The sequence below is a fragment of the Medicago truncatula genome, chromosome 8 (genome assembly GCF_003473485.1).
Source record: "Medicago truncatula cultivar Jemalong A17 chromosome 8, MtrunA17r5.0-ANR, whole genome shotgun sequence".
In the NCBI taxonomy this organism is placed as follows: domain Eukaryota; kingdom Viridiplantae; phylum Streptophyta; class Magnoliopsida; order Fabales; family Fabaceae; genus Medicago; species Medicago truncatula.
In genome coordinates this window covers 41,563,480-41,583,754 of record NC_053049.1, presented here as the reverse complement: position 1 = coordinate 41,583,754, position 20,275 = coordinate 41,563,480, and the positions used below count along the sequence as shown (strand labels likewise).

General features: G+C 31.7%; 2 protein-coding genes across 2 annotated transcripts; one reads left to right on the top strand and one right to left on the bottom strand.

Moving 5' to 3' along the window:
* The first annotated feature begins 916 nt into the window (after positions 1-916).
* On the top strand, positions 917-4,037 carry LOC25501857 (uncharacterized). The gene is made up of 2 exons (XM_013591295.3): positions 917-1,536; positions 2,204-4,037. Exons 1-2 carry the CDS (start codon positions 1,456-1,458, stop codon positions 3,296-3,298), a joined length of 1,176 nt encoding a protein of 391 aa, XP_013446749.1. The 5' UTR covers positions 917-1,455; the 3' UTR covers positions 3,299-4,037.
* An 11,656-nt stretch (positions 4,038-15,693) lies between these two features.
* Positions 15,694-19,574, bottom strand: LOC25501854 (uncharacterized). The gene is made up of 13 exons (XM_013591292.3): positions 19,132-19,574; positions 18,913-19,024; positions 18,684-18,812; positions 18,213-18,317; positions 17,788-17,871; positions 17,590-17,705; positions 17,366-17,467; positions 17,011-17,124; positions 16,782-16,905; positions 16,551-16,604; positions 16,387-16,461; positions 16,260-16,295; positions 15,694-16,106 (listed from the first exon to the last, which is right to left on the bottom strand). The coding sequence occupies exons 1-13, from the start codon at positions 19,134-19,136 to the stop codon at positions 15,990-15,992; spliced, it is 1,173 nt and encodes a 390-aa protein (XP_013446746.1). The 5' UTR covers positions 19,137-19,574; the 3' UTR covers positions 15,694-15,989.
* Between the last annotated feature and the right edge of the window lie 701 nt (positions 19,575-20,275).

The window sequence follows — 20,275 nt, the reverse complement described above, 5'->3', positions numbered from 1 at the left end:
TTTATCAATCCAAATAGTATTTGAATTGAAAATAGCAAATTTAGAGCAACCACATCCATGCCACTTATATGGATGGTATAAATGAATCCACATAATATATTATATTACTTTAAACTTTTCAATTATTTAAACCACTCAACTACATTTTTTTAAATATCCATACTACTCATCTAAAACTCTAAATTGAATCCCACTTAATCATATAATACACTTCAAATTTATTCACATTCTAATTTTATATTATTTTTTACATAAAAAAGTTGAAAAACAACCGTAGCAATGCATTACTACGGTAGTTGTTGGAGAAAGCAAAATTCTGACACAATGCCAAAAATTTATGCTATGACACTCTCAAAAATGATCGATATTTATACTCTTAGTGGCACTGAATTCGGACTGACCATATACACATGATCATAGTTTGATCATTGATCTTTGTATATGAAAAAATAAAATGGTTTTTATGGATTAATCACCGCAAACAATGCTAGACAAGATCATAATAATAATAATAATAAAGTCGAAATAAAAACATTTGTTTCTTTGTACCAAAAAAGAACATTTGTTTCCATAAACTTGTTTAGTTAATAAAAATATTGTATTATTCGTGCACCCCAGGTTCGAAATTCAAATTCATAAATATTTATAGTCATAGAGTATGTGACACAAAAAGAAAAAATGTAATAAAAACAAAACTATTTGGCCTAAAAAGTAACTTAAAGATTGAAAATATTAACATTGCACTCATTGACGACAAGTGTCGCAAGCTAGTGAGTAACTGCAACGCGTGGGGAAAGCGTACTCGACGACATGGTATCTTATAAAAGAAACAGACGATAATACCCTTTAAAGTAGTTTTTATAACAGTGTCCATGACTATAGATTATATAAATAATATAGCCATTTATTAATTTCTTTATTATCATCAAAAGCGGCACCGAGAATTTCATCAAATAAAAAAAAAACAGCAATTTAGGGTTTTTATTTTTAATATACCAACGGAACGACACGACATAGCAGAAAAGAACAGAGAAGAAGAGAGAGAAAATTATAAGCATCAATTGATATTTTTCTGTTCTGTAACGGAACATTTTAGTTTTTTTGTTCATAGCTGTGTGCTGTGTAGAGACGAAAACTGCCACCACTCATTTTCCAAAGATACAGACAGGTTACAACCTTAACGTCGTTGGTTCTTCCGCCTCTCTTTTCAATCTCCGTCACTGATTATCTTATAAACCCCACTTTCTCTTTCTTTTCTTTAATTAATCTCAAAACCCCGTTTTTGCGTTTGGAAACAACGCACGTTTGCGTCGTTTCTTTGCTTCTTTACTAAGATTTCTTCGATTCAAAACTTGTTCTTCTAAACCACGATCTACGACATTTCTTTTTGAGGATCGGTGGTTCAATCAATCGATCGATCTGGTTTTTTGATTTCATTGAAACCTAAACGCGAAAATGTGGTGGATGATGGGTGAAACTGGAGGGAATTATTGTTCTAAAAAAACTGATGATTTGTGTAGCAATGTTTGTGGCCAGGTATCATCAATTATTCATTCTTTCTTTAATTGTTATTATTTTTATGATTTATTGATGTTTTTTTTTTTAGTATAATATCAATGAATTTTTAAGTTTAATTTAGTGTCTTTGGTGATGATTATGGAAAATGAAAGAGAATAGTCAAATTTAATGGTTTTTGTTTTTAAAAAATTGTATCTTTTATGAAGATTATTGATGGTTATGTAAATTTCCTCTTAGATTTGTTTATTGTGTTATTGTTGTGGATTTTTTTATTTATTTTGGGTTTGTGTTTGTACGAGATATATGCTTGATCTGAATTTTTGTTGGGGAAAAAGGTTGCTTTTTGAGGTTTTAAAATTCGAGTAAATCTGATGAACAATTTTGTACGCCTTTTTTCTTGTTTCTTTTTATGTTACTATTTTGGGAGATTCATTTTTTAGGACAAGGGGCTGCGGCTATAATTGAATTTTAACAAGTTCTGAGTTCTGGTTTTATTTTTTGGCATGTCTCTATTCACTCTGAGATGCTGCTCTGGCTTTATGATTAGAATTTCTGGTACTTGTTGTATGATTCTTGAAAATTTTAACTTTGTATGATTTGAGATGCTGCATTGTTTATTAATCTTGACATGATTTTTCATTCTGGAAGGTGGTTTGCTAAGATTGTTTTTTCCTTTATCGTGCAGGAATCAAGTCAAGTATCGAACATGTCAAGAGTTCGCTGCATTTTGCGTGGTTTGGATGTGAAAACCTATATATTCCTGTTTGCATTTGTCCCAATGTGTATTTTTGGAATATATATACATGGACAGAAGATCTCTTACTTTCTGCGGCCACTATGGGAAAAACCACCCAAGCCTTTCAATGTTATCCCTCATTACTATAACGACAATGTTACTATGGAGAATCTTTGCAGACTTCATGGTTGGGGAGTTCGTGAGTATCCAAGGCGTGTTTATGATGCTGTGTTGTTTAGTAATGAGATTGAAATACTTACCTTGCGTTGGAAAGAATTGTACCCCTACATAGCTGAATTTGTGCTCCTTGAGTCAAACTCTACATTTACTGGATTGCCTAAGCCTCTGGTTTTCAATGGTAATAGGGAGCAGTTCAAATTCGTCGAGCCACGGTTAACTTATGGGACAATTGGTGGAAGATTTAGGAAAGGAGAAAACCCGTTTGTTGAGGAGGCATATCAGCGTGTAGCATTGGATCAACTCCTTAAGATTGCTGGTATTACAGATGATGACTTGTTGATTATGTCTGATGTGGATGAGATACCAAGTGCTCACACTATTAACCTCTTGAGATGGTGCGATGAAATACCTTCAGTCTTGCATCTACAGCTGAAGAATTATCTTTATTCATTTGAGTTTCTTCTGGATGATAAGAGCTGGAGGGCTTCGATTCACAGGTATCGGTCTGGCAAGACGAGATATGCACATTATCGTCAGTCTGACAACATGTTGGCAGATGCTGGGTGGCATTGTAGCTTTTGCTTCCGTCGAATCAGTGATTTCATTTTTAAGATGAAAGCTTACAGTCATTATGATAGAGTTAGGTTCTCTCACTACTTAAATCCCGACAGAATTCAGAAAGTAATATGTGAAGGGGCTGATCTATTTGATATGCTTCCTGAAGAGTACACTTTCAAGGAGATCATTGGTAAAATGGGTCCAATACCCCATTCATATTCTGCAGTGCACCTTCCTGCTTTCCTTCTGGAAAATGCAGAGAAATATAAATTTCTCTTGCCTGGGAATTGCATGAGAGAGAGATGATATGACAAAATCATTAAAAGGTTCATGCGCTTATTGCTAAGCTTGTAGCTTGTGCAGCTCAAGTGGGTCTTCTTATGAGGGTTTAGCCGAGGTTGTGATGATTGCGTGTCACTCATGCGGGGCTGTATTATTGTCCAGTGAGATATTCTTTGGGAATTCATTGAGTTATTCAGACAAATTCTTTGATCGAGAGGGAATTCTGTATATAATTTAGAGGTGAACTTCATTCAAGGGGAGCAGTATCTATTCTAACCAGCGATAGAAAGTGCCGCTTGCCTTTGTGAACTTCTGTGTTTATTTGGTATCAGTGTGGCTGATGCCCAGATATACAGTAGAGTAGTTTAAAATTGGATCTTTTCCTGTTTGGGAAGTTTTGTTTTGCAGACCCATTTTCATTCTTATTATTCTTTGTCTATGTTAAATATGTCTAATTTGGTTGCTTGGTCCACATTCACAACACTGCTGACTTAGTTTTATTGTGCATTATATGAAAACAGCTCTGTTGCCATCAATAGGATACTTCAGACTCTGTTTTTGCGATAATCAGAACATCATGCATTCATATTTATAGCATTGTAGTCTATGAAGCACAGACATGACACGACACTGACATGGATAAAATTGAGAAGTTACATAAATTTAATGCAATCACAAGTGTCGTGTCGGATACCAGGATACACGTTCAATCAGAAGGGCCCGTGCAACTTAGTAGTTATAAATTTGCACATCGCTGATCTAATTTTCTATTTTTTAAGTAAAATTTTCATGATGCATTTATATCACAATAGCCTGGTTGCCGCCATCAATTGGATATAATATAAATCTGAAATGCCTATCTAAATGTCTGCCAAATTGAATCAACGTTAGTAATATTTTGTGTTATATAGAGAGCAAGGTTAGCATACCACCACTACTGTAAAATTAGTAGTTTTTTTTTTTTTTTGTTGGTTTTTTCTATTGTTAGGGACTCCTAACATTGTTTTAAAATGTGTAAATAATCGCCACTGGATTGAGACATTCTACTGAGAAATCATGTGGTACATAGGACATGAGCTGTGCTAATACAGACAATGTTTCTTGCAGCTGGCATTGAGTCTATTTGCAATAGTTAGATGTTCATTTGTGCATGTGAATTGTAATTGCTAATAATAGGGTGCGTTTGATTTGCTAAAAAATGAAGGATATGACAGAACAACTCCAGTTGTCCAGTGTTTGATTTGTAAAACTGTTTCAGGTACAGGACAAACTGGAGGCAAGAGACAGGACAAAAACTTATATTTTTGTCCCTCAGCAAACCACAGTACAAGTTGTCTAAAATACCAAACTAGCGTTTTTTTCCCCAAAAATCGTATAAAATAAAAAATTATTCAATGTCATAAAAATTTGTCATGTGCTGTTATCCCTTGTATTGTGCTGTTCTTTCTTGTACTGCTATATGCTGTACTTGCTGTTTTGCAAACCAAAAGCATCCATAGGGTTAAATATGTTTAGTCTATATATAAAATAACCTCTAAAAATCTCAATACTCATTCACCTACCTCTTGGTGTGTATATAGGGGATTGAGGCGTGTAGCTCATTTTGAGGGGGGTAACCCAATTAATTTAAAAAACAAATTATAAACTTCTATTTAAGTAGAACAAAACACTAGTTCAGATTGGACCACCAATGTGGTACAACTGTGTATGTACAAGAGTGATATGAACCGTGAATCCTATCAATATCATGTCAAAAACACAATGATACGTAGAAGATTTCATAAAACTGAGTTCTTTTTGTTGTGTGCCAGTACTGTGGTCAAGGAACTGAGACTCCCTTTGTCTCTGAGGCATGAGTAAAAACAACCGTTCTATATTTCATTAAACATAAAATATAATTTATCAGTTCAATGTAATAATTTACAATTGGCTTAATACATCATTTCATCCCTTAACTTATTTATGGTTTTCAATTTGGTCCCTTAACTATAAAGTGTCTCAATTTGGTCCTGGAAATCTTCTTCCGTTTATCATCTTGGTCCTGTCCGTTTATTTTTTAATGTCTAATATTTTTGATATTGTTTTGACCATTCGATTGCAGATCCATTGTATACCACATTGAACCACCAACACCTAATTTTTTTTCCCTTTCTTCATCTTCTTCCTTCCACCACAACCTCATATTCATATGAACTTCATCAACATTTATACAATATGTATACCACATTGAACCACCAACACCTAATTTTTTTTCCCTTTCTTCATCTTCTTCCTTCCACCACAACCTCATATTCATATGAACTTCATCAACATTTATACAATATACAAGAAAAAAATTCCAGAAAAAATTCAACATTTAACCACAAATAAAACCCAAATTCAACATCAATTCATCCCTTCAACATCATGAATTCATGGCTTCCACGGATTCAACACAAAAAATAAAACATAGATTCAATTGTAATAACCTAGCTTAATTCTTCACTTTGATTCCAACATAAATTAAATATGTTTACGATTCCGATTTTATAAACAAAAAAGTGAAAATAGAAGGAATAATTCACACAAGAATCATCTTAGATGAAACAACAATTCACCATCGTGGTCTTCAAATTCTCTTTCTTTCTCTCACTTTTTTTTTTTTTCAGTTCTAAGATTTCTATTGTGCCAGATCTCAAATTTTTTATATCACTGATCTTGCTATCATTGTCAGTTTAGGTTAATCAACATGGGTGTTAATTTGTGGGATTGTTTTTGTCTGAGTGTGTAGAATTAGAATAGTTAATTTTTGGAATTGAAATGCTTTCAACAAAAGATCATCAACAGTGCGTTCATTGTTGTTACGGCCTGATGTTCTTCTTACTCTTCTTCTTGTTGTTACTGTTCCATTTTTAATAATTGAATTAAAACACACTTAAATTAATCGGAATTTGATTCTATTGCTTCTTCAATTGTTGAGTTTATACAACTTGTTGGGTACTCTTTATTAAAGCTTTAATTTATATCTTGGTGATGGTGGTGAAGGGGGTAGTGATGAGATGGTGAAAAATCTATAAACTTTTTGTGATTAAAATAGGAATTGTTGTTGATGGTGAAAAGTCTATAACCCTGAAAATTAGATCTGGAAAAATGAGTTTGTTTATATGGGTGTCATGGGAAGATGATGAAGGTTAAATGAAGAAGATGAAGATTGATAAGTTTTTTTGGTTTGAGAGTTTTATATTTTTGATTTTCTGGTTTTTTTTCAAGATGATGAATAAAGATGAAAGAGAGTTTTATTTGGGGATGAAGAAGAATGATAGGGAAGAAGATGGAGAGAAAAAACTAGGTGTTCCCCTCCATGATTCAACGATTTTCATTTAAAAAAAAAATCAAATGGTTAAAAATATGTGATTTAATAAGGTCTATGTGGACCACATATAAAGTTGTTTCACAACAGACATTTAAGGTTAAAAATAAATGGAAAGGACCAAAATGGTAAACGACAAAAGACTTATGGGACCAAATTGAGACACTTTATAGTTAGAGGACCAAATTAAAAACCAAAAATAAGTTAAAGGACGAAATGATGTATTAAGCCTTTACAATTTAATGAGTTCCATATTACTATCAGTTCCAATATTGTATCAGTGCAACAATTATAATATTAGACCATCAAACATATGATTGCACCAATATGTTATTAACATCAATGAACATTCCAATTGTTTTCAGTAAAACTACATTTCTTATTGAATATGCAAAAATTACACCCAAGATCTTTTTTTTTTCTTTCCTGGATTTGAGGCTGACATTTGAATGTTGTTCACCTCTAATTGTACAACAAAACTTGTGGTTAGCATAATCATCTAATATAACTAAAAGGACTACAATGCAACAAAAAGATAACTTAAATACTAACCGTGAAACAAAGCGTATCATTGACGACCAATTTGGAAATAATAAAACTTAAAAGACCAATCCAAGATAATAGTTAAACTTAAAGAACCGCATGTGTAACATTGCCTATAAAAAACATACCATTCAAATTAGCAAAATAAATGAATAACAATGCTTAGATTTTTGTACAAAAAAAAAATGCTTAGATTTTGATTCCACTCACGGTACGGCTAGTACCACTCTGACGGGTATCACTGCTTATGCAAAACTAAGAGTAATGATATTTGAACAACTTTTTTGCTACAACTTTTGGGACAATCTTGTTGTGCTCTCTTTTCATTGGTCAAAAACAATGGAGAGAGAAAAAAGAAGAGAGAGAATAAGAAGATAATGTGAGTACGAGAGAGAAAGTTGTACAAAAATGATTGTACAAATATCATTTCTCCAAAACTAATTACAAATATTGCAGATATTTTTGTTTACATGCAAAACTAATTACAAATTTTATCATATGCTTCGTATGGAGGCAATTTTAAATTTATTACTTTTTTTTAAGGACAAAATATCAAAAACCCCTCAATACTGATAACCACATTCCATGTCCTGTTATTTTTCATAATAAAAAAAAAATGCATTTTAGGAATCTAGCGATGTTGTCTTCAATAATATAAAAATATCATGGTACCTTTTTTTTATTTTTTTCGAGAGGGTCATGGTTCCTTCTCTTGTCATCGTTCGCATTATCATCCATAATTTTGTGCTTGCCAAATGTTGGCATCCATTAAGATTTTATGCAACATCATAGACAAAGATGATAGCTCAACACACCAAAATGGACAGGAGTAGTTGTCTAAGAAGGAAGTTCAAATTACCATCGTGATAACTCAAACATTACATGAGAAGCATGTCATGTCAATCAAAGTGAGTAATTTTTTATTTCTTTTTAGAGCAAAGTGAGTAATGTTCTATTTGTTGTTATGTATCAAGTGTCACATGTGTATTAAAATATCGAATTAGATAAAAAAAAATAGATGTTAAGAAACATATAAGTAAGGGAACTCATATAACTAATGTATTAAAATTTTGGGTGAAACTTGTGTGGTTACTCTTAGTCTAATATGTCGATCCATCTTAATGTAGGTTCATCCGAAAGTTCCAATACTATTCTATCAATGATGAAGACGATGAGTTATATGGTTTATAGTACAAAGAGCTCCAAGGTTTGTTTGATTCAATGAAGGGGGAGAGAGGAATTTTAGTCGAGGAGAGGGGAAAGAAAGGGAGGAAGGAAAATAAAAAATAAAAAATTGTATTTGGTTCGATGAGGAGAAAAGACAATTTTAATAAAGGAAACGTGTAAAATTACAATAAAAATGATTAAATAAAAATACATTTAAAATTTTCTCATATTGGAGGAAATTTAAAATTGACTTTTGGAGTGAGTTTGCTTCCCTCATCTCTTAATAATTGAATCAAACAACTCAAGTTTAGAATAACTTTTTCACCTTCTTTCATTCTCCTCCAACCAAACATACCATAAGAATAATAAGCCACGTCATCGTAATTCATAATATTTATAAATAATTTTATATGGTTTACATTCTATCATATTATTATTATTATTATTAAGTTATTTTAAAAACGATATCCTGTAACAAAATATTAATTGGTTTAATTATATAATATATACTAAATTTACGAAGAATTTTTTTTTGGACAGAACTGCATCAGATGTCCTTTAACTTAATATTAAGTTTTAAACACGCTGCATATCATTCTATGTATAAAATTAATCATTTATCTATGAAAAAATTATACCGTTGATCCAATTTCATTTATTTTAGTCTACTTCTATTGACAAATTTGTCTATATAATCATCAAATGATATACTACAAATGATACTTCACCATTCAACACAACAATTAGACCCTCCATGACAACAATGAATAGTGATATAATTTATTATTTTTGATAAATAAAAATCATGCAAATTTTGATAAATTATATATTGTAACCGTTTTTTTAAGGAAAAAAAAAACTTTGGATGTTTTTCGGTGAATCAAATATATAATTTATCTTTTATAATGCTAAAAAAAAACTTTTGCTAACATACATAATTAACTTGACACTCAATAAAATAAAAAAAATCTACTTAAACAAAGTTATACTCTGTGAGTGACTTATCACGAGTTCTCAAAATCCAATCATTTAAGCCACCAAAGATTAACATTATCTTTTCAAGTCTTAACTTCCAACTAAAAGTCATGTTACAAAAAACTTCCAACTAAATATATTCCAACCCTCTAAAAGAACACTTTCTTGATCGTGTCAATACAAAAGAGAATCGAAATTGATATGCACTTTACAATATTTGAACGAATAAAAGTTTCATTGATTGAATGTAGTGGCTTTCGAATCTTTGAAAAAATTGAATGCTCTAGATGCTCCACCTTCCTGTAGAAAATATCTTGCAAGAGGCATTTGATTCATTCATATCATTTTCGAATAAACCATAAGTCTATAACTTCCTTACTAGTTGTTAATCACATGTGTAATACTAAAACTATAAATATAATATCTAAAACTGAGACCAATAAACTACAACACAATCACAACCAACTTTAAAACAGTGCACCTTAGAGTTGAGAAATGGCATACCAAAACCGAAACCACAACAATTACGGGTGGAGTCACATGCACGAAATTTATGAACCCGCATACTATCCGGGGCATCACCATCAAAAGCGTCGTGTTACAGTATACGAGGAACCAATGGTTGAAGCAGATCAATCCTACTATTTAGAGGTTCGTCGTGAGACTGAGATTGAGACCGATCGACGAGGCTTAAGGTATGGAGATCAAAATGTTAGTACTACTTATGAAAGTGTTGATGAAGAAGCTGATGCTTTTATTCAACATGAGCATAGGAGGACGGCGTTAGCTAAACTCATGTCATCAATGAGGGGTACTTAATTGAGCCTTTTCAAACTTATTATCTATGTAGGGCCTTCTTGTGTTGCACATATAACATTTGTAGAAGATCTGTATCCATTTTATGTGGATTTAGATCCTCTAAAATCGTTGTATGGTACAACACTTGTAATTTACCTTTGAAATGGTCGAAAGATTTTTGGGATGAGATTTATGTAAAAATGTTTTATGAAAAACTTATCCCTCATTTCTTTTAGTTCCTATTTTAACTATAGCCTAAAATACAATAATTTACAGCCCAAACACTAGGGCATGTATTCAATTTCCCCCTAATTCATACATCAAGGCCTTACTTTTGTACTGTAATTGTTTTTGTTTGGTCCTACGAATTTTATTGGCTACTAGTTGCTATAGATTTCTTCCACTGCAAAATACTGTGCAGGGGAATGGCAAATAACGATCAAGTGTACGATGATGATAGACATGTTGTATTTTTTTATCTTGTAATTTATTTTAAAGTAAATTATATTAGTTAAATTTCCCTTTTGACCAGATCATATTGACGTTATACGATCCTTAACATTAGATGGTTGAATTACTTGTTGCCATAACCTAAACTTGGTCAAACCAAATTTCTAGGATTTATGTTTTTGTAACGTAGAGAATGTCCTACGAATATCAATACACAATTGATACAAAGAAATATGCTTAAGCCAGCGAAAAATATCATAACGAGAACATCACGAAGGCGTATTACTGCTATGCAATTGAAATTCCATTACCCCACCATCCCATTTTTTCCGGCCAGCATGTGATGTGATTGGTTGCACAGCAGTTCAGGACGAGATGGCGAAAAAAAGCCTCGCGATAAATAGCAATGTTGTTGATACAAATATGAAAAATTTAACATGTCTATAATTTCAATTGACACAAGTCTCTCTATTCTCCGTTTAGAGATGTGACCCAAGCTCTTGTGCTATAATGAAACATAATTTTCATTGGCTAATTTTCTTTTTATACCTCTTGTACTACTTGACAGCAGTGTTTCATAAGCAATGATATCAATGGAATAAATATTATCATAATCTGGTCAAGAATTGAAACTGCACCAATTTTGAATCTTGATACAAACTAAATTTTCCATTCTCAAATGAACAAGAAAACCAAACTTGTCAAGAGCAGAAATAGAAATCAAATTCTGTTTAAAAGAAAGTACAAACAATGTTTCATCAAAATATAAATAAAATCCAGTTTTTAGCAATAACCTAAACTTTTCAATTGGCTCAACGGAACTGTCTTACTGTCAACTACACAGATGCATCCTCATCAATTCATCACTTGATTTTTAATAATTCAGACAATCTTACATAGACACACCAATGTATGTTTGCGACACCGAAATCTATCCACCAAATGTGTCCAGTTAAGAGGTTTAAATTAATCTCAAAACAAAAAAAAAAATTAAGAAACATATCTTTCTTAGCACACCATGCATGACAGTTAGAGCAAGGCCTATTTTCATGTCTTACAGCTCCACAAAAGGAAACAACTATAGTCATTTGATTCGATTAATTTTTGTTGTCTCTTTCGAGATAATGTATTTGCAGCTTCTTTATCCTTATACTTTATTGAATTAGGATTTTTCAAAAGCGTATCTATTTTAGACTTTTTCGTTCTTGACAAACCTCTTTTCAACGTAATTATATTTTCAAATAGTTTGCCCTTGAATATTTCTGAATGGTCTTCTTCATAGTCATCAAACACATGCAATTTGACTTCTCTCACCTTTCAATTTTTCTATTTTAACTATTTCTTGATCAGAGAATCGAATTTGATAAGCCCTTGGCCTGCCTTTGAACGAATAAAAGTTGCATTGGTTGAATTGTTGAGGCAATAGATTCATTCATATCGTTATCGAATAACTATAGCCTCCTTCTTTAGTAATTAATGACATGTTTAATAATAAACTATAAATATGGTAGCTATAACAGAACATTACAAACCATAACCATTTTTCAAACAGAGCACCTTAGAGTTGAGAAATGGCATACCAAAACCGGAAGCACAACAAAAGCGTATCCCTATCCCCATCATCAAAAGCGTCGTGTTGCAATAAATGAGGAACCCATAGCCGAGGCACATCAATCGTATTACATAAAGATTCATGGTGAGACTGAGACGGAGACTGGCTATCAAAATGGTATTAATTATGAAGCTGAGGCTTTTATTCAACATGAGCATAAGAGGATGGAATTAGCCGAACTCATGTCATCAAGGAAGGCTACTTGTGTTATTGTTGTACTAATGAGTGTTACTCATTAATAAATTATTGACATTCAAGTGAAGAAACTTATGTGATTGAAATATGTTTGAAAAATAGTAATTACAAGACAAATGCAATTGGTTTGGACTACGTTTTATTATAGGAAAGGCAAGTGTAATTGAGGGAAAGATAATTTGTGATGCAAGGAATCTGATATTGTCACCAAGACCAATATAAAGGTCCATTAATTCATGTAATAAAATCAAAGTCCATTTAATTAATGTAAATATTTTGGGTTAAATATGTTTTTAATCTTTATAAATATGTCAATTTTTTGTTTTAGTCTTTCTAAAAAAATCTTCACTTTTTGTTCCCCAAAAGTTTTCTATCTTCACTTTTTGTCTCTCCTTTAAAGTAAACTCATATGTAAAATTCATATTTTTTAATAAAATTTTACTGAAAAATTTATAATCTTTTAAGAATCTCTCCAAAAAAAAAAAAAGAATTTTTTAACAAAACATGAATTAAATATCCTTCAAAAAATTAAATATGAATTTTTATATTTTTAGCGGTTAAAAATTCATATTTAATTTATGTTTTGTTAAAAAATTCTTATTCTGCACAATTTCATTAAAAAAAAATACAAAAATTAACTTTAAAATATCAATTGTGTTCTAAGTCTCAGTCAACGTTCGTTAAAGATAGACAGATTTTTGATGGATACAAAAATTGACTTACACGTTGACCGAGACTTAGAAAGAATCTGTCTATCTTTAACAAACGATGACTGGGCAGGGATGAAGGTCTATCTATAGGGAACTTCTACGGTACAACCGCAAATTAAGGTGTAACGGTGCTCCTACTTCAAAAATCTTTAAATTAACTATTATTTTTATGGAATAAAAAGCTATTTGTTGATATTTATATTTTAGAAAATGTTATTTCATAAAAAAAAACCTCATTTCATTGTTTATAAAAATCATACTAATTTTTTTACATTTTATTGTAAAAAATAATCAAAATTCTCTATTATGAGTACTAAAAATTCAGAAAAATTTTATTTTATTTTGTCGAATGTTTTTGATAAATAAGATTTAATTATTATAATTATAGGTGATAAAAAATAATTTTTCTCTTCAAAAAATAACATATTTAACTATTAATTTATTGATTTGGTGTACCAATACACTTAAATTTTTGGATGTACCATAGAATTTGCCCTATCTATATTGTCTCCACCCCGTAATTACCCCTCTTTTGTGCCTATAAGTCATACTTGGCAAATCATAAACACATAATTGACTCGAAAGAAAATAACAAAAACTCGGAGTGTTACACCAACTACCACTCTTACCACAAATTTTACCAATCTGATCAACACCAACAACTATTAACCACCAATTTGACCACAAAATCACCATTGCATTCATCCCTAAACTCCAATGTGACCACTATCGACAACCACTATGATCGTCACCAACCATTAGTGTAACCACCACTACATCTACCTCATATCACCAATCCGACCACCATCAATCATTGCTCTAGTCACGGTCGACCACCTTTCCATCCACATATGAGCACCAATCTAACGACCATTGTTACCACTGTCAACCGCCACTCAATCTAATGTCGATTACTACTCTATCCACTTTCCTTCGGTCACCAATCCAACAACGACTACCACCTTGATCACCATCTCAACTACCACCAACTTTGGCAACCACCACTTTCTACCACTATTATTAAAATTACTACTAAATAAATACATTATTTATTTATTTGTTATAGTTTAACCATTTTTAAATAATTTTTTTTTTATATTTTGATTTTTAACAGAAGTAGTGTGATTCACAAGTCATAGAAATCAATAGTATTGTTAAAATAATTTTTTCAACTGTTGCTCGACGGTAGCTCGTGACACTTGCAAATCTTTGTTGACAAAATTGTTTATTTTTTTAGCATTTCTAACTATTTTCATGTTTTAAATTTTTATTTTATATTGGGTGAATTCATATTAAAACGAACTTTAAAAAGTGAGTTGTTTAGCTAAAAAAAGAAAAATTAAAACTCAAGTCTTAACTTCCTACTAAATATATTCTAGTCTCTAGAACAAATATTTCTTGATCATATCATTACCCATTAAGAAAGAGAATTGAATTTGATAAGCACTTAGTTGCCTTTGAACGAATAAAGTTGTATTGATCGAACAGTAGTTACTGGAGAAAATATCTCCTCCTTGTTAGAGGTATTAGATTCTTTCATATCATCAATGAAGAACCATGGTCTTCTTACTAATTAACACACGTGTAATAATAAACTATAAATATAGACAAGAACAACAAAACCACAATCAATTTTCCAACAGACCACCTTACTAGAGTTTGAGAAATGGCATACCAAAACAGGAAGCACAACAATTATGGTTGGGGTCATATACACGAAGTTTACGAACTAGCGTATCCCCATCATCATCCTCACCATCAAAAACGTCGTGTTGCCTTATACGAGGAACCAATAGCCGAAGCAGATCGATCCTATCATGTAGAGGTTCGTCGTGAGACTGAGAAGACTGATCGACAAGGTACGAGGTTTGGTGATCAAAATGGTACAACTTATGAAAATGTTGACCAAGAGGCTGAGGCTTTTATTCAACATGAGCATAAGAGGATGGCATTAGCAAAACTCATGTCATCAAGGTAAGCCTTAGTGTGTAGCGCCATACAATGATTATAGAAGATTTGTGTCCATGGATTTAAATCTTTTAAAGTCGTTGTATGATGTCGTGGTCATAAGGATTCTGTGTCCATTTAATGTATCTTTAAAAGGGTTAAAAGATTTTTTGGAATGAGATTTATGTAAAAAAGTTTTATAAAAAACTTATTCCTCGTTTCTTTTACTCTATTTTAAGCTAGTATCAAATATAATAATCTACAACCCAAGCACTCGGGCATGTATTTTTTTCTTCACTTTGTAATTAATAAATCAAGGCCTCACTTTCTTCCTGTAATTGTTTTTCTTGTCCTTTGAATTTTAATGGCTTATTGATCTTGGCGGAGTATGGGTGAAAAATAAAAATATTGACATAATCTTCCTAATTTTTGCTATGTCTTGTCCTTGTACTAAAAAAGCATTTGTCATTAGTAAATTATTGTCATTCAAATGATTGAAACGTGAAATGAGTAAATTATTGTCATTCAAATGATTGAAACATGAAATGAGTTGATGAAACTCAAGTGGTTGAAGTAAGTTGACAAAATGGTAAAATGAACTAGATTGTGAACCTTATAGGTCAACTCCTTAAAATGTTCAAAGATTAAGTGTGATTGAAGGAAAGATAGCTTATGATCCGAGGAATTTAATTTTGTCACCAATTATATAAAGTCTAAGTGGTCCAAAAATTTCACTGAATTTAAACATAGGGTAACGATTCATACAACAACAAAAAATTATGACTCAACGCTTCAGTTTTCTGAAGGATTCTGCTGCTTTGCTCGGTTTTTGATCAGTTTTGGTAGGATGTATATTTATTCACTATGAATTACAATGTAATTAGTATGATTTTTCTTCACATTGAATGCTCATATATATTAATGCTCTATCTAGGAATCTAAGTTATCGTTGAAAGTAATTTCTGTCCCTTAGTTATGAGCGAGCAAATCAGAAAAATCAATTCCCTTGGACTTGTAATACCCCCTTTCTGCATTTGTCAATCTACCTTGGAACATTCTCCACTCCATGCCACACCTCTCCTTAACCTGCAACCAGTACCATGCAATTATACACATAACAAATCAAAGTTAATTTAAATCACATATAATAACATTGCTGTAAATAATTTTTACACTACTAATTAATTATAATCGTCATATCATAAAAATAGTTTATGTTACGAAAGGTTCATAACATACCGCCCGCCATGCCGGCTTCCCAGTCTGTGCTTCTCCCTATCAAGCACAAAGGAAAACATTTTAGTTAAAATAATTTACATCGAGCATATATAACATGATTAGTCTAAGACAAAATTAAAAAATTTACCTGATCCCCTAGTGATGGAATACCTTGGTGAACAATCCATTGAGCATCAACAACTCCAATTTTCTCATGGGCAGGCTATATAATATATAACATATAGAATTAATTCAAAGTTCCACAGCATATCACAATTACATTATATCAAAAGAGAAAGATTCATTAATTACCTCGACGCATTTTCTAAAAGCAAAATCAAGACCCCATCCATGAACAAATTCATTCTGCAAAAACCATTATTGTGTTACAATCATAATTTATTGGAAGCCATCATAAACAACTAATGGATAATATTTTTAAGGACAATGTAAAGATATTTTACACCGTAAATCAATCATATCCATTAGATTATTAAACATTTGACTTTATTCATGATTCCTTTTAAAGAGTAAGCATGGAACCTGAATCATGTGCCACACACAACGCCATGCATCTCGCGAAAAAACAGGAGCCATAATCTCGACAAATGCTGCACAAGGAGGAAGAAGAGGGTATTTACACTTCCCTGGTTTCTCTTGTGCTTGTCTAATAGAAAAACCAAACAAATAAACAGTCAAAAAAACATAAACTCATTCTTTCACAATCATAACACACACCACAAGAAAATTGTGACTTATCATTAGTTCTTACTTGTGCACTTCACTATCATTTCTTCTCTTCGTCATATTCCATATCAACCCTTTTTGAGGTTCTAAAGCTGGCTGTGAAATCTCCAAGCCATGCTTCTTCACCAGTTTTATGTATCTGCAGTTGGAATTAGACAACATATATATGAAGCTTCCTTAAGTTCGAAGAAAATATAGTTTTTGTCGACCTTATAACAACATAGTTCTTTCTCAAATTTAAAAACCTTCAACATGGATATGAAACTTCAATTTAGATAAGTTTAGATAACACAGATATTATAAAACTGAAACAAACAAATTAAAACAAAAACTATGCAATAAAAAATAATAAAATATATATATACAATACTAATACTCACTCTTCTGCGTTAAAATTCTCAACCCCGAGGTCTTCATCCCACATGAAAATATACTCATATGATGCAACAATGTCTGGATGCAGAAACCTCTTGGCATACCACCTAAGAGAATAAGTAAATTAATAACAGAAAACATTGAGTTTGGTAAACAATAGTACTAATGGAAAATGTTGCAATGAAAAATTGTAATCCAAATTCAAATAGAAAGCAGAGGATTTATTTACCACTTGGTTTGTTTGTGAACACTCACATGGATAGCTTTTTTTGACCACTCAAACTCATCCCATTCGGTTGTTCGGCCATCATAATGAAATAGAAGGATTGTGAAGTCCTTTGAAAACTGTTCAAGTGTCATAGTAATTATTTAGTTTAAGGAAACATACTTAAGCCTATGCAAAGATAGAGAGAGTGCGAAAGAGGACCTTTTTCACAGCTGCATCAATATTCTTTTTCTGCTGATACCCAACAGTGAAGGTCACTAGGTACTTTGGCTTAGAGGTAAAATCCTGCAAGTAACAACTTAATAAAATTCTATATTCATTGAAAAATATATTACCTAGGTTGAAAATGCACATATGTAGTGAGTTAAGAGCCTGTTTGGATTAACTTATTTGAACTTATCTACTGACTAAACACTAGCAAGACTGTATGAGAGAGTTTATGGAAATAACTTATGACATGTTTGTAGGCCGATTTCAACTTATTTTTATAAGTTATCCGTGATAGCTTATGAAAACAACATATAGCTTATATAATAACAGTTTGACGTTATTTAGCCTTTGTTGTAGAAATAACTTACACATAAACACTCATATGATAAAGGCTTAATTAACTTGTTTACACTAACCTCGTTGGGAAGACCCCACAATCTTCGCAAGAAGAAGTCTGATTGAGCATTAACAATCCCAGGAGGTAATCTTTCTGCACCTCTAGGATTTGTTGGAACCCAAATCTGCAAACAATCACCAAAGCAAGTGGCAATTTTCTGATTATTACATAAGACGAGAGTCATGGTTCAAATCCTTTTAACAATAACTGATTGATACATAGACAGGTGTTTAATTATTATACTGAGCTAAAAAATGGGGGTAAAACAACGTTTTAAATTGCCGTTCGCAATCTCATTTGTGACCATAAGATCGTCAATTTTGAGACCTCTGAGACTGCATCAACTGCATTTGTCTATAATTTTTCGCAATACTAATCCTTTGTTCAACAAATTGGTACATGAATCTAAATTTCATGAGTTTATGGACCTCATTGCAACTATATAAAACTTTTTTTTTTTCCTTTAAGAATGACATTGTAAGATGCAAACCTTAGATGGACTATTCAGTAACTGATCTTGTGATGAGATGCTATCATCATTCTTCATGAAAGACCATGTATCCCTACCGCGAATGCATGACAAATCAATGGAAGGAAGCAAGCTAGATGGCAGATTCAACTAAAAAAAATTAAGCATAGTCAGAGTTGCATTCTAAAATCAAACAAGATCAAAACCTGAATAAAAACTCACTGAGGCATCAGATACTCGATTTAATCACCTTTGTTGTTGAAAATGCTGGGACTGATAATCCTATAAATAAGCCAAGAAATCCTCCAAAGAAAAATATCACAATAAGCCTCATACTTTCATTTGGTTTTCTCTTACTATAACTGCAACCATAAAGAAGCAAATATTTACTTAAAGGAATTGATATAGCATATGCAAAAATTCTTAGGATCAAACAGAATAATAAAAAATAGACCTGTGAGTAACTTACCTCATTATGTCCAATTTTTTCTGATTGTATCTTCCATATAAGAAAACCAAGATGTTTGAAGTAATAAATAATTGAAACAAGAAAATGATTCAAAAGAAGAAGAAATATGAAAGCATGGTAGAAAGACGTGGTTATAAGTGTAACACAAGGAAAGGAAAGGAAAGGAAAAGAGTATATAGCACAAGGAACTTGAAGAAAGCAACCAATGTTGAAACAAATGAAGTATGACTAAGAAGAAATACACGTGATTTCCCCCTAACAATTCCGCAAGTTACTTATATGGTCCTTTTGATAAAATAAAAATACGCAACCGCGTAGTATCCACTATTAAATAAATATGTGCCACTTTCTTTGTAATACAAGAAATACTGTAAGAGCATTGAAACTAAAACAAAGATATTCCTATCAACGTTGATTGTGTTATGGGGTTCTTTTTATCTATGATAAACTCAAGCAATCGTATTCATGTAAATTGATCTTCTGAATAAGTACGTTAAAAATTATTCTTTTTATATTAACGAACTTTAGTGCCAAATGTATAGGTTTGACCACAAAGTCTTAGATGACATGTTATATTTCAAGAATTTTATTACTCCCTTCTCCCATTTTAACTAAGTCATTGGCTCATTTCACACTTATTAAGAAAAGTGTATAAATGAAAAAGAGAAAAAAATGATGTTGATCAACTATTGATGTATTCTTCTTTATCATAAATGCAAAGTTGAATATATTAAATTGGGAGTGGTGAAAGTAGTATCAATTAGTATTATAATTAGAAAAAAGTAATTAATATTGTATTAAAAAGTGAAATGGATTAATTTTTCTGGGACAATATTTTTTTGCAAATGACTCAATTTGTATGGGACGGATGGAGTACCTGATTGTTTATGCACATGATGTCATAGTTCAATGGTAAGAGTTTAACCTTAAAACTTCAAGCTACAAAGCTTAAATCTCTCCATTGTAAAAGGGTTGTTAATACACTTTAATTAATAAAAATCCCACTCTGCTGTTTTTGTAAAAAGAATTTGTTCAATGCGCACAACAAAAGCTCTTTAAGTTGTTCAATGCACACACAAAATTCAATGTCAACGTGATATGAAGACTCCTAACCCTCAAACGTGAGTTTGGATAGGCAAACGTG